Below are 12,740 nucleotides of genomic sequence, written 5' to 3' on the forward strand. Positions count from 1 at the left end.
AAGGTAATTTCTTTTTTTTTTTTATAAAGCGAAATGGGTGTTTTGGTTTGTGTTTATTAGTTAAAAAATGACGCAGCGAGAGAATATTAAAGTAGAAAAGCCAACAGAATATGGGCTTAGCTACGTTTTCTTTCTCCATTTTTATTGCTTTTTGCTTCTGCTTGTGACTTGTGTTGTGAGTGAGAAGCTTAAAAGCCAACAGGTTAAATTTCCTTATTTTCAGACCATATATCTTATAATAATAATTGATTTGTTTTCTTCGTCTATTTTTGCTTGTGAGTCCTGTCTCCTAACCCTTGTCATTTTCCAGTTTCCAAATATTTTATTACTTATATGTTTCTTTGTCCATTTTGATTGCTTTTTTGCTTGTGTTGTGAGAAACTTTAATCTGAAAGCCAACAGGTTAAATTTCCTTATGTTATTACTTATAAAATGAAGCACCGACACCGAGAGCACAATATGATAATTCTATCACATTCCAAAATCTTATAATAATTTCAAGGCATGTTAAAATACATCACCGTTATATTTAGATGTTCCTTTTGAAGTCAGTCAAGTAAGAGTTGAATATTTATGTGCATTTCAGAATCTTTGAAATGGAGAATCTTTCCATTGCTACACGAACAACAATTAGAAAACTCCAGTCCATAAGCAATATGATTTTTTTTCTAGTTGATTATGTTAACAACAAGTTATCCCTTGTTGTTTTAGTAAAAACATAAAACACAAGGCTTAAATATATACTCTCTTTTTTGGCATACTGGATAAATTATTACGTACAAGTAATCATTTTGGAGTAGTAGATTGAAATGAGTGTTTTTATTTACGAAATGTAGTACAATATTACTACTATATTCATTTTGGAATGCAAGTTTTGACAAGTAAACTGCTGCAGGTAGGAACTGATATTCAGAAAGTATGTCGAAGCTCTGCAGCAGAGAGAGCATGTGCGAAGCTGAACTTAGCTGGAGAAGAAAGAAATGCTCTGTGAAATCAAGAGGAGCAAAGATGTGGTCAAGTAGTTTAAAGTTCGTTACAAGCTTTTGGGTCTAGTGTTTGTCCAACACTACGTTTATATTACACAACTGGAATTATTGTATTTGTATTCCTCTTTCGTGTCTGCTTTCAATTATGAATATTTGAGCCTGTGGGCATGCCATGATGCCTTTGTTTATTTCACGGTTAGCATTCCCAACTTGGCCCCATGTGCCATATGATATACAGGATTTGCTGCATAATTGAAGGAAAACCTCGAAACAAAAATCAATTAAGGCATGACGATCATCTTCGTCTTCTTGTTGCCTGACCTTCCCCTTTGGCTATACTTGGTTTTGATTCTTTTGCTTTCCTGATCTCAACTGGAATATTTATAATCGAGTTGGGAAAATCCTGTGGGTTCAGAAAATAAAAGGAAAATAAAAGATAAGAGATGAGAAATGAGAAATCAAACCACCACCGCTATCATCCGATGGAGATTAACTTGCAGAAAAATAGAAGAAGAAAATAATAAGGCAGAACCCAATCACCAGGAACTGCCATTGATTGACAAAAATCCCCGTCATATCGGGTTAAAATTAGGGACAAGTAAAGTAAGGAGATCCCCGAATATTAGTGTTTTATTATTTTAAGGAATTTTTATTGTTTTTATTGACACATCAACACAAAGATGGGTCCCACACTTGCCACGTCATCAAGTTAAGAGAGTACCATACGGTTAAATTGATGAAATGTGTAAATTGAACAAATCTTAAAACGTTGAGGTGCAAATTGTTGAAATTGAAATCCTGTTGCCCATTTCGATAACGCCCCCAAACCTATATGGGGTAAAATTTAGGCCTAATTATTTTTGTAGAAATGTGACATGAACTTATATTTCAGTTTCAATTTGTCACCTTAAAGAAAAATTTAAGAGAAATGTCACCTTAATTTTTCAAATTCCATGATTGTTATCTGACTTTAACATCATTTGATTTTCCATCCATTTTAAAAGGTATTTTAGTCTTTTCATTTTCAAGAGTATTTGGAATATGGAAAATTCATTATAAAAAATTAATATCTTCCCCAATCCCATGTGCGCCGTCAGAGACTCTGACCAACCCCACCCACCTTGAAATCCATTCCCCATTCCCTCTTCACATCTCTTTTCTCCATTACCCCCTTCCCCTTCCCCTTCCCCTTCCTCCTCCTCTCTCTACCACGTACTCTCCACACACAAATTCCATCGGCCCACGTAAACAGAGTTCACCTTTTTCTTCGTTTTTTTTCTTTTTGGTATTTTTTTCTTTTGCATATTGAAAATTTGTGGATGGAGAGAGAGAGAGAGAGAGAGAGAGAGAGAGAGAGATAAGTAGGGGGAGGGGGTCCTGTGCGATGTGATTTGGGGGCGGGTGGGGGAGAAAGAGAGAGAGGTCTCTTTTTTCTCCTTGAAAATGAAAAGACTAAAATACCCTAAAATAGATGGAAAATTGAATGGTGTTAAAGTGAAATGACAAATGATGAATTTGGAAAAATTAAAATGACATTTCTCTTAAATTTTTCTTTAAGGTGACAAATTAAAACTGAGGTATAAATTTAGTTGATTTTTCTACCAAAAATACCTATTATTTGTGTGAGTTTGGTAGCTGAAAGCAGAGGCGGATCCATTAAGGCGCAAGAGGTGCAGCTGCACCTCCCTTCGCTCAAAAAACCATTGTAGGTGCTTCAAACTGCCCATTTGCTCAATTGGTGTATAGATTACCTTATTTCCATTTTCAACATTTAAGTAAATGTCTTTGTCCTTTTACTTTAATTTGTTTTTATATTACTCCATTTACTTAAGTTTACAATGTAAATAAGGAAGTACCCCCCATTTGGATTCAAATAAAAATACTAGAAAATCAAATTCCTACCAAATCAAAATATAAAAAATCGGTTTTAGTGCAAAATACGATTTAGGCTAAAAATGATGGCTCATTAAGTCAATATATACTTCATACTAAAATCCCATAAAATCAAGTTTTCTTATTTGATTTGTAAGGAATAAAAGCCACCAAAAATTATCTTGAGAAAATGATTATTCAGAAAAATCATTTTTCATACTTAATTAATTTTGCACTTCCGCTAACAAATTTCTGAGTCCGCCACTGGCTGAAAGTCAAGCAAACCATAAAATAATCGCAGACAATACAGCACAAGGAGGGTGGCCAAGTGTAAGATGCCTATCAAACAAGATCTGCATGCCCTTCTCGCATCTGGTCACAACTTGCCCTTCAAAATCAGGTGTTGTTTGCATCACTTGCCACGCAATATACTCAAGATTTCTCATTTGCCTTTGCTGTTTTCTCTCTCTCTCTACCTCACTCCTTCCTCTACCGCTAGCTCTTTATAAAAGCAAGTTGAGCTAGCCAGTCTTCTCTGTGCCTCCATATGCCATAGAGACAGAAGAAGAAGAAAAAAAATTTCAATATTCATATATCATGGCTGCTGTGATGAAGGGTGAAGCACTGGCAACAGAAGCTCCGTATGCACCTGTCACTATTGAGAGGAAGGTCAGGGGTGACTTGGAAATCAAACTTCCTAAGCCATGTAAGTTCATTCATCTCTCTCTCTCTCTCTCTCTGTGTTTCTGTATAAACGTTAGGGTTTTTCTTCTTCTTCCACTATTCTCTAACAAGATCTTCAAGAAAATCCGAAGTGATACCTATTTGGCAAGTTTGTTTTTAATGGAAGGATTAATTTATCATGGGGCACTATAATAATTTGACACATAGTCTAGGATTATATGAATCAAAATCATGTGGTTTATGACACTGCTTTAGTTCTGTTTTTCTTTTCCAGAGATCCTCATCCATTCCTTGAGATAAATCTACATAATGAAAGTTTCTTTAAACTAAAATTCAAATTAACAAGATTGATTTTAGTTTCTATCTCTAGATTGAGCAACTCCCCAACTGAAGCCCAGCTACCTAATTAATTTAAGTTGATATTGCTTCGTTTTATATTATTGGAAAACTTTCCTTGACAAATTAATGGCAACTACAACATGTTCAAGTGCACTAATATATTTTGTATTTTGTTCGACAATATCCCAATTTCAGACATGCCGAGAGCATTGGTTGCTCCGGACACAAACCATCCAACAGGAACACCGGGCCATCAGCACCGCGACATGAGTGTTCTTCAGCAGCATGTAGCTTTTTTCGACCAGGACGACAATGGGATCGTCTACCCTTGGGAAACTTTTACTGGTAAATCTTCATGTGTGCCTGCTTTCTGGCTTCAACTTATTTGTTCAACCTCAACAAGCACCCTTTATACTGAATTTATTAGGTTCCCATGTACTTTTGTTCTTTTCCCCTTAATCAGGATTGCGAGCCGTTGGTTTCAATCTAATCGCTGCCGTTGTCCTGTCTGTTCTCATCAATGGGGCTCTGAGTTATGCTACTCTGCCTGTAAGTTGTAAATTGTTTGATACACTTCTTTCTACCACTGTGGTTGAATTTAAATGGTTGTTAATTAACTAGAAATAGGCATCCTAAGAAAATTTCGGTTTCACGGTATATGTCACTAATTCACCAGTAAATTACACTAAAGTATAAGCCCGTGTTATACGTGTCACACACTCATACTGTTACATTTGGATTACTAACACCATGTGGCGATTAGTAACAAACAGTAATTTCCCTCGGTCCTTTAGATACTAAGCTGAGTATTGTTAGACATATCACATTCTGGACTACATGCCACATGATGTTCATGTTAATTAAAGTTGGCTATAAGTAACTGATGGAAAAAGTACATATTAACTGCTATATCATGCGCTTAGTTAATGCAGTTTCTTGTGTGCTTACTTAGGTAATGCGATTTCTCATTTAGCTGACCACGTTGTGTGGAAGTTGGTCTGTCAAAGTCTGACATAATGAAGTTGCATTTGTAATTCTCGAATTTCCAATTTTTCACAGGGGTGGATTCCTTCTCCTTTCCTTCCCGTATACATTTACAACATTCACAAATCAAAGCACGGTAGTGATTCTGGAACATATGACACAGAAGGAAGGTGTGTAAATATAAATTAAACATGAAACCGTAACAACCTTTGATGTTGTGATGGGTCGAAATGAATCATTAGGACTCATCTGAAATCATTTTGCAGGTTTAGCCCAGTCAGCATTGAGAACATGTTTAGCAAGTATGCCAATACTGTGCCAGACAAGTTCACCCTGGGAGAGCTTTGGGACATGACCGAGGGGAACAGAGTGTCATTCGACTTCTTTGGATGGTAACCTTTTTCGGGTCCCTAATACATTTCACTTAAAATTTCCATATCAACTAGTTTTGGTTCTTCACTTTACCATCGCTTGAGCATGATTTTTGCAGGATCGCGAGTAAGCTGGAATGGGGACTTCTGTATGTTCTTGCCAGAGATGAGGATGGTCTTCTGTCTAAAGAAGCCGTTAGGCGCTGCTTTGACGGAAGCTTGTTCGAGTATTGTGCTAAGATTAATGCGGCTGGTATGGCTAAGATAGGCTAGAACAAAATGCACTACTTGCAGTGGAAGCTATATGCATCAAAAGATATGATGTATATGTATGTATGTATCTTAGTTTATGTTTGAGATGTTAAGAACTATAATAAATTGAAGGATGGCCCTTCAACGTGTTCGTCGGATTGGCTCAGGTTTTTGGTGTGTTTATAAGTGGTCCTGAGTTCAAATTCCATGGTATCCGTGTGTGTGAGTTTCACCCTAACCTTTTCCTAACTTTGGGAGGAGAAAAAAGGATGGGCCTTCACTGTTCTCACATAAGGTTGACCAACCATCAAATGGTTTTTTTTTTTTTTTTTTCATATAAAATGCTTCATTTCAAGGCAATTGAATTGGATGAACAATTTCAAATAAAGGAATGAAAAGTACAATATTGGGTTTTGTTCAAGAAACATAGTACAATGGGTTTGGAAGTTTGAATGTTCTTTTGGCCCTTGGAAGCCCCTCAATACTGCTATATTGATCTCCTACAATGCCCCAAATGCGGTAGCCTTCACCAATCAACTGTTTTCTCACTTCAGTCTTGTAATTTTGCACCCCCATCAATTCATCATCAGGACCCCTGCAACAACAAATGCAATTTTCCAAATATTCAAGTGAAACAAATTAATTAATTTATGAGAGAGAGAGAGAGAGAGAGACCTCAATATGAGACTTGTCCATCCATAGTAGCCAACATCGACAAGGTTGTCAATTGTGGCTGATCTGAGATGCTCCCTCCTTGAAGAAACCAAAATGATCTGCAGCCCTCTGGCTTTCATCTCATTGAAGAGTTTGAGTGAGTTTTCCAGAGCAGGTGCCTTGCCCTGGCTCATCCATTCCTCCAGAGAAGTCAGGTTCAACTTCTCACCCCTATTTCCAATTTTTTTTCAAAAAATAATTGCAACAATTTTGTTCAATCCTCCACAATGGGTTATGTAAATCTCCACCATAAACATTTTATATGTGATCTGATTGCTTGTTTTGAATAACATATCAAAAGGCTTACCCGAAATGTTGCTTCTTGTAGTAAGGCACGGTGGAAAGAAGCGTATCGTCGATGTCGAAAATCCATGCATCTTTACCATCTTTCTCCAAATTGCAGCTGGTGCTCAGATACACAATAGCTTCCTCAATCGCCCTCTGAGTCCACCTTGTACTGAGTTGAAGTAACATATTTTCCAATGTAGCCGACGCATTCTTCGGGCACGACTTGGAACTCTCTGATGTTGTGCAGCTCGACATTCATCCTCCAACTCTCGCAGTAGTTTCTCAAGCTAATGCTCAGTCCATCTTTGGTTCTGTGACTCAAAATGTTCCATTCTGGCCCTGCTACTGCTACAGAAATAATAAGACTCAACCAACCTAACAACACGCTTAGATTTCTGCTCATTGTTCTCCTCGCAAACAATGACTTTGGTGTAAGACACAAAGAAGAGAGGGAGGTGGATTTCAAGTAGGTCTTGTTAGAGAAATGGAGCAATGGAACTAAGTTGTTTTATGATCAATTCGCATACCGGCCAGGGTGGCAAATGCCTGATGATCAATTTCGCCAGGACATTACTATTTCGTCGCCACATGCATTATTGCGATTTCGTCGCCACATACTGACCAGGGTGGCAAAACTAGATGCACCGACTTGCTTTTGCCCTTTTGTTAATGCATTCTTTGGCAGGATTTGTGTACGTTATAACAAACGACTTGTAAATTATTCGAAAATGCCACACCAAATCAGGACAGTAAAAGTAGGAACGCATCATTTAGGGAAGAAATTTTGATTGCCAAGTGAATTTGGAGGGCAAAAAGAACGATTGGAAACTGAAGCTTATTGAATCAACATGGATATCTTCAAGAGGCACATAGCAATTTCTAAATTCTAAAATAAAACATGATAGTAATATCCAGATCCAAACAAAATTCGCTGCAGTTTGCACAACACCACAATAACAAGAAACAAAAATTTAGTCAAATTCCAGGAGCGACCTGCTTCTAATATCAAAAACAAGGATAACACATATAAGTTCAGTCCTATGCATAGAGCTCTGAGAAAGTAACACTCAGACGATGGCGTTAGCAGCACTTGCAATCCTTGGCCAAAGATCAGCACACTCCTTTCCGATTGGACCAGTAATGGCAGAACCTAAACAAACAGAGAGCAGCCAATTAGTGCAGCTGACCCAACAACTTATTATAACGAAAAGAATGATGAAAATGTTGCATAATCCTCAACTAAGGAAATAAGAGCTGTACCTTTCATTTCACCCTTTGGATTCACAATAACACCAGCATTATCTGCAAATTTTTTTAAAAAAGGATAGATAAGATACAGTGAAAACAGTGAAATGCATGCAATAAAGAATATGGAGTGCCAGTCCATAAAAATGCTCAGCCGCTAACCAAATACAAAGAAACCAACTCATCTGGAGATAAAAAAAAACCAAGAGAGAATGTTACAAAAATCAAATTGTAAATCGAATAAACAAGATGCACGTTCACTTTAATATGTAGGGACCAGATGTAACAGATGTGAGCATGTAAAGCTACGGTACACCTGTAACGATGGGCACTATCGATTTTCCAGACTTGTAACAGCATCAACCACAAGAAAAAGAGGACACTTGACTTCTGTCTGGTTACGATATAGCTAGTTTTATCTTGATATGGGAACACAAAAAATAAAAGCAGTAGAAGCAGCACACATTACAAAATGTAGAGATGAATCAATAAATTTAAAAAAACAAGTCAAATCATACAAACATGATCCCAATTCAATGCCAAAACAAATATGTAGTGCCCAAATGGAGCAGATGTGAGCATAAATGCAAGCACGCCTGTAACGATGGGGACTATTGATTTTCCAGACGTGTAACAGCATCAACTACCAGATAAAGAGGACACTTGACTTCTGTCTGGTTATCGGACACATTTTCTGACAGGATGACTATAGGAGATCTAGATAGAGGGGTACAGCAGTTCAGGTAAGAAAGGCAATCAAACATTGCACGGCATGAAAGGAGTAGAGAAACTGAGAGAGAATAACTCTAGACTACACATGCAACACATAGAATATGCAAATTATTGGACAACACTGGGGAAACATATCTACAGTAGGAAAAAATGACACAGGAAAAGGACATGTATCGAATGGCGAAAGAGAAGATTCCATACAGAAGAGAACCCACTCGAATATTATTCGACAGGTTGGTTCCATTAATGTAGCTGGTTTCAGAAAGCATCAAATCATAATACACACATAAATCCACCAATGGAGTTATGTGCACATCATGACCCTGCTTAACCAGCATCCTTTTTTTCTCATGCCGTTTAAATCACCAAAATCACAATCAACAAGCAAAGATTTCAGATTAAAAAAAATAAAGCATTAACAATTAACAAATAATACTTATAAATAAAAGATTTAGCCAAACCCACCTCCATTTTTAAAGGGGAAACCAACAATATGAACACAATAAACTCAACACCACAGCAGATTTTTGTGTATAATGCGAACTTAATAGTGCAGTGCATACAAAAGAGACCTATCCTATCATTTAATCCAAGGAGCAGAAAATACAGTACAATTACACTGCACTACCAATTAGTAATAATCAGAGAAATTCAATTCAACAAAAATGATATTGACCTTCAAAGTACATGAAGACCCCATCCTTTCGGCGCCATGGCTTGCGCTGCCTCACAATGACTGCAGGCAGGACCTTCTTCCTGAGGTCAGGCTTCCCCTTCTTGACAGTGGCCATAACCATGTCACCAACACAAGCAGATGGCAATCTGTTAAGACGACCCTTGATACCCTTGACGGATATGATGTAAAGGTTCTTAGCACCGGTGTTATCGGCACAGTTCACTGTGGCTGCCACTGGAAGACCCAGTGACATCCTAAACTTGTTACCAGCGGATCCTCCACGCCCTAAACAAGAAGATCAACATCAGAATCATAGGATACTATATACCAAAAAAGGGTCAATTTAATTTCTTTTGGAAAAATGAAACAGCATAGATCGATACATCTGCGGAGTATCAAAGATTGAAAAACATAATTTCTAGGGTTCTACAAAGGTTTCTTATCAACCGAACAAACCCACATCGCAATCCTTGAAATACATGATTCACTGAAATATTATTAAAATTTTCGTAACAAATTTCTGATTGATAAAAACGAAGGTAAACATAGAAACTGCTGAATCAAATCAATGTAACACTAAAACCCCTTTCATTTTTTTCCCTACGACAGCTCAGTGGGGAAAGAACTCAAAAACTCCAAAGCAGATTTAACACATGATAAACAATACTGGTAATCTACGGTGTTGATTAGCATGCTTGGGCTACATTTTCATGAGAGACAAACAGAGAATTAAGCAGAAACATAGGCAAAGAAGAAACAAAGGAAGAGAGCTAAGGAGGCGAGCTGACCTCGCTTCGACATTTCGGCTGCTGCTGAAACGAGACTGAGAGAGCGATTAGGGTTTTGGACTTGAATATATAGAGGGCCGCGTAGGGTTTTCAGCCAGGTTACAATTTCAAAAATTACAATTCACTCCAAATTCTTTGATGAAAATACCGAGTAAGTCCTGGGCCTTTTAAAAGCTTAGTACTGGGCCTTGGCTTTCTCCTTGCTCTGTAGTCTCTAGAGGGGGCCCCAGCATTCTTTTTTATTTTTGGGGTGGCAGAGGCCTATTCTAATTTTTACCAGGATAAGCAGTAAAACCAAACAAATTATTACTGATGCTTCACAATTAATTCGACAACTGTACAGACGTGAACTAAGCCAGTTTTTTTTTTCTTTTTTTTTTTCAGATGAGGGAAGTGAGACCCACCATTGGCGTCCAAGTTTCATCTCCACGTAAAGTAGATTAATTGAGTGTAGGTTAGACTATAGTTTGTATTTAAAAATAAATAAAAAATTGAAAGAAACATATATGAGGAGAATGCAGAATAATTACTTGACTTCAAACGGTTATCTTTCTTTTTAAAAAAAAAAATTATGTTTAACATATTTATGGAAGACGCACAGATTCTTGTGAAGATAAGTGACAAAACTAGCTTCCATTTTCTCGTGTGGTCAACAACACATTGATAACATAACAAAGAAATCACAGAGACAGAAAAAAAAACAACATAGAGAAAGAGGAAGAAGATGAATATTCTAATTTATGTATATTAAGAATGAATTACATCATAATACAATAGTATATTTATATAATACTTGCTTAGAGATTAAGCCATCTAACAAACTAACAATCACCCCTAACAGTTTTCTAACAAGTTTAACAGCTATCACGTGACAACCTTGTGAAACTGCTGACTATACATACACAATCATTAGAGCACTTCTACCCATTTGTCATGGCAAATGGCAAGTGCAAGGCAAGGGCTGTTTACTATTCATGTGAATAGTGATAGCTCTTGCAAAAGACTTGTTGTGTTTCCACTCATTGTCATGGCAACCGAAGGGCAACTACTATTCACATGAGATATGAGAAGATGAATTTGTATAGAGTTTTGGTATGGGAAGTGAAGAATATGACTAAGTATTTATTTTAAAATTTTCTGAAATTTTTAGTTTTTTTTTTCGATTTTTTTGTTAAAAATTTCGTTGCTGACATCAACAAACTCAGGCAACATCTCGGGCTATTCTTGCCTTTGGGCCAGCCCACCAACTGCCCTGGCTGCATTTGCCTGCTGGAAACGCTTTTTGGGTTTTTTTTTTTTTGTTTTTGTTTTTTTTAAAAAAATTTTGCTGCTGACATCAACAAACCCAGGCAACGGCCCAGGCTATTCTTGCCTTTGAGCCAGCCCACCAAGCACCAACTGCCCTGGCTGCATTTGCCCGCTGGAAACACTTTTTGGGCCCAGGCCTCCCCTTGCCCGGGCAAGGGGTTGCCCGCTGGAACTGCTCTTATTCTGCTTATTCCCCCTCAAACCTAGCTAGGGTGCACAACTTTAGAGAGATACAATGCTTGACAAAGATTGAACCATGTAGCCCCTTAGTGAAGACACCTGCGATTTGGTCTTCAGTTGGTATATAATGAACCAGTAAATCTCCTTTTTGAACTCTTTCTCTAACAAAGTGATAGTTGACATCCAAGTGTTTTATTCTTGAATGGTACACAGGATTAGAGCTCAATGCAAGAGCTGATAAAATTGTCACAATGAAGTATAGGCTGCTGAGGTAAAAACATCTTTAAATCTTGTAGCACATGCCGTATCCATGATATATCAGTTGAGGTATGAGCTAATGCTCGATATTCAGCTTTTGTGGAACTTTGAGAAACATATGGTTGCTTCTTTGACCGCCATGAAATTGCATTAGGACCTAGAAACACCACAAATCCTGTAGTTGATCTTTTTGTATTAACATATCCAGCCCAGTCTGCATCACTGTAAGCAGTCAACTGCCAAGGACCATTAGCAAACTTAAGTCCATAATCCGATGTACCCTGAATGTATCTAAGAATTCTCTTCACCAATAACCAATGCAAGTCTGAAGGAGTAGTCATGTACTGACATACACTATTAACAGCATATGATAAATTTGGTCGAGTAAAAGTCAGATATTGTAACACTCCAACGATACTTCTGTATAGAGAAGGATCTGATAAAGGAACACCTTCATATTTCAATACTTGACTGTGTGGCTTACAAGGAGTATAGCAAGGTCTGTAAGTAGTCATTCCTGCTTTTTGAAGAAGATCTTGAGCATGCTTCTGTTGACTAACAAATATACAGTCATTTGTATTATAAGCAATTTGTAAACCTAGAAAGTATGTCAATTGACCCATGTCTTTCATTTCAAAAACAGCTCTAAGATCATCAATTACCTCTTGAATACAATTAGAAGCAGAACCGATAAGGATGATATCATCAACATACAATAAAAGAATCACAATATCTGATCTAATATGCTTAATAAACAAGCTCGGGTCAGAATGAGAGGATTTAAAACCAATAGATGGTAGATATCCTGTGAACTTGGCATTCCAAGATCTTGGAGCTTGCTTAAGACCATAAAGAGACTTCTTCAATTGACACACATATGGCACCAACCGAGCCTTATATCTAGAAATAGTACCATCGGAGTGCTTTTTGATTTTATAAACCCACTTACTACCAACTATATTCTTGTGAGGTGGTTTGGGAACCAAAATTCAAGTACCTTGCATATCTAAAGCAGCAATCTCTTCGCACATAGCTTGCATCCAAGCTGAGGATTGAGAAGCTA

At 37.4% G+C, this 12,740-nt stretch overlaps 2 protein-coding genes and 1 pseudogene across 2 annotated transcripts; 1 reads left to right on the top strand and 2 right to left on the bottom strand.

Annotated features, from left to right (window-relative positions):
- The first annotated feature begins 3,319 nt into the window (after positions 1–3,319).
- Positions 3,320–5,671, top strand: LOC117615023 (peroxygenase-like). Its single transcript, XM_034343985.1, has 6 exons — positions 3,320–3,564; positions 4,077–4,226; positions 4,345–4,430; positions 4,941–5,035; positions 5,132–5,257; positions 5,356–5,671. The coding sequence occupies exons 1-6, from the start codon at positions 3,456–3,458 to the stop codon at positions 5,507–5,509; spliced, it is 720 nt and encodes a 239-aa protein (XP_034199876.1). The 5' UTR covers positions 3,320–3,455; the 3' UTR covers positions 5,510–5,671.
- A 201-nt stretch (positions 5,672–5,872) lies between these two features.
- On the bottom strand, positions 5,873–7,233 carry LOC117624367 (annotated as a pseudogene).
- Positions 7,234–7,343: 110 nt separating this feature from the next.
- On the bottom strand, positions 7,344–10,050 carry LOC117624376 (60S ribosomal protein L23). Its single transcript, XM_034355580.1, has 4 exons — positions 9,932–10,050; positions 9,144–9,428; positions 7,751–7,792; positions 7,344–7,640 (listed from the first exon to the last, which is right to left on the bottom strand). The coding sequence occupies exons 1-4, from the start codon at positions 9,942–9,944 to the stop codon at positions 7,558–7,560; spliced, it is 423 nt and encodes a 140-aa protein (XP_034211471.1). The 5' UTR covers positions 9,945–10,050; the 3' UTR covers positions 7,344–7,557.
- Between the last annotated feature and the right edge of the window lie 2,690 nt (positions 10,051–12,740).

The sequence above is a fragment of the Prunus dulcis genome, chromosome 1 (assembly GCF_902201215.1).
Source record: "Prunus dulcis chromosome 1, ALMONDv2, whole genome shotgun sequence".
NCBI classification, from domain to species: domain Eukaryota; kingdom Viridiplantae; phylum Streptophyta; class Magnoliopsida; order Rosales; family Rosaceae; genus Prunus; species Prunus dulcis.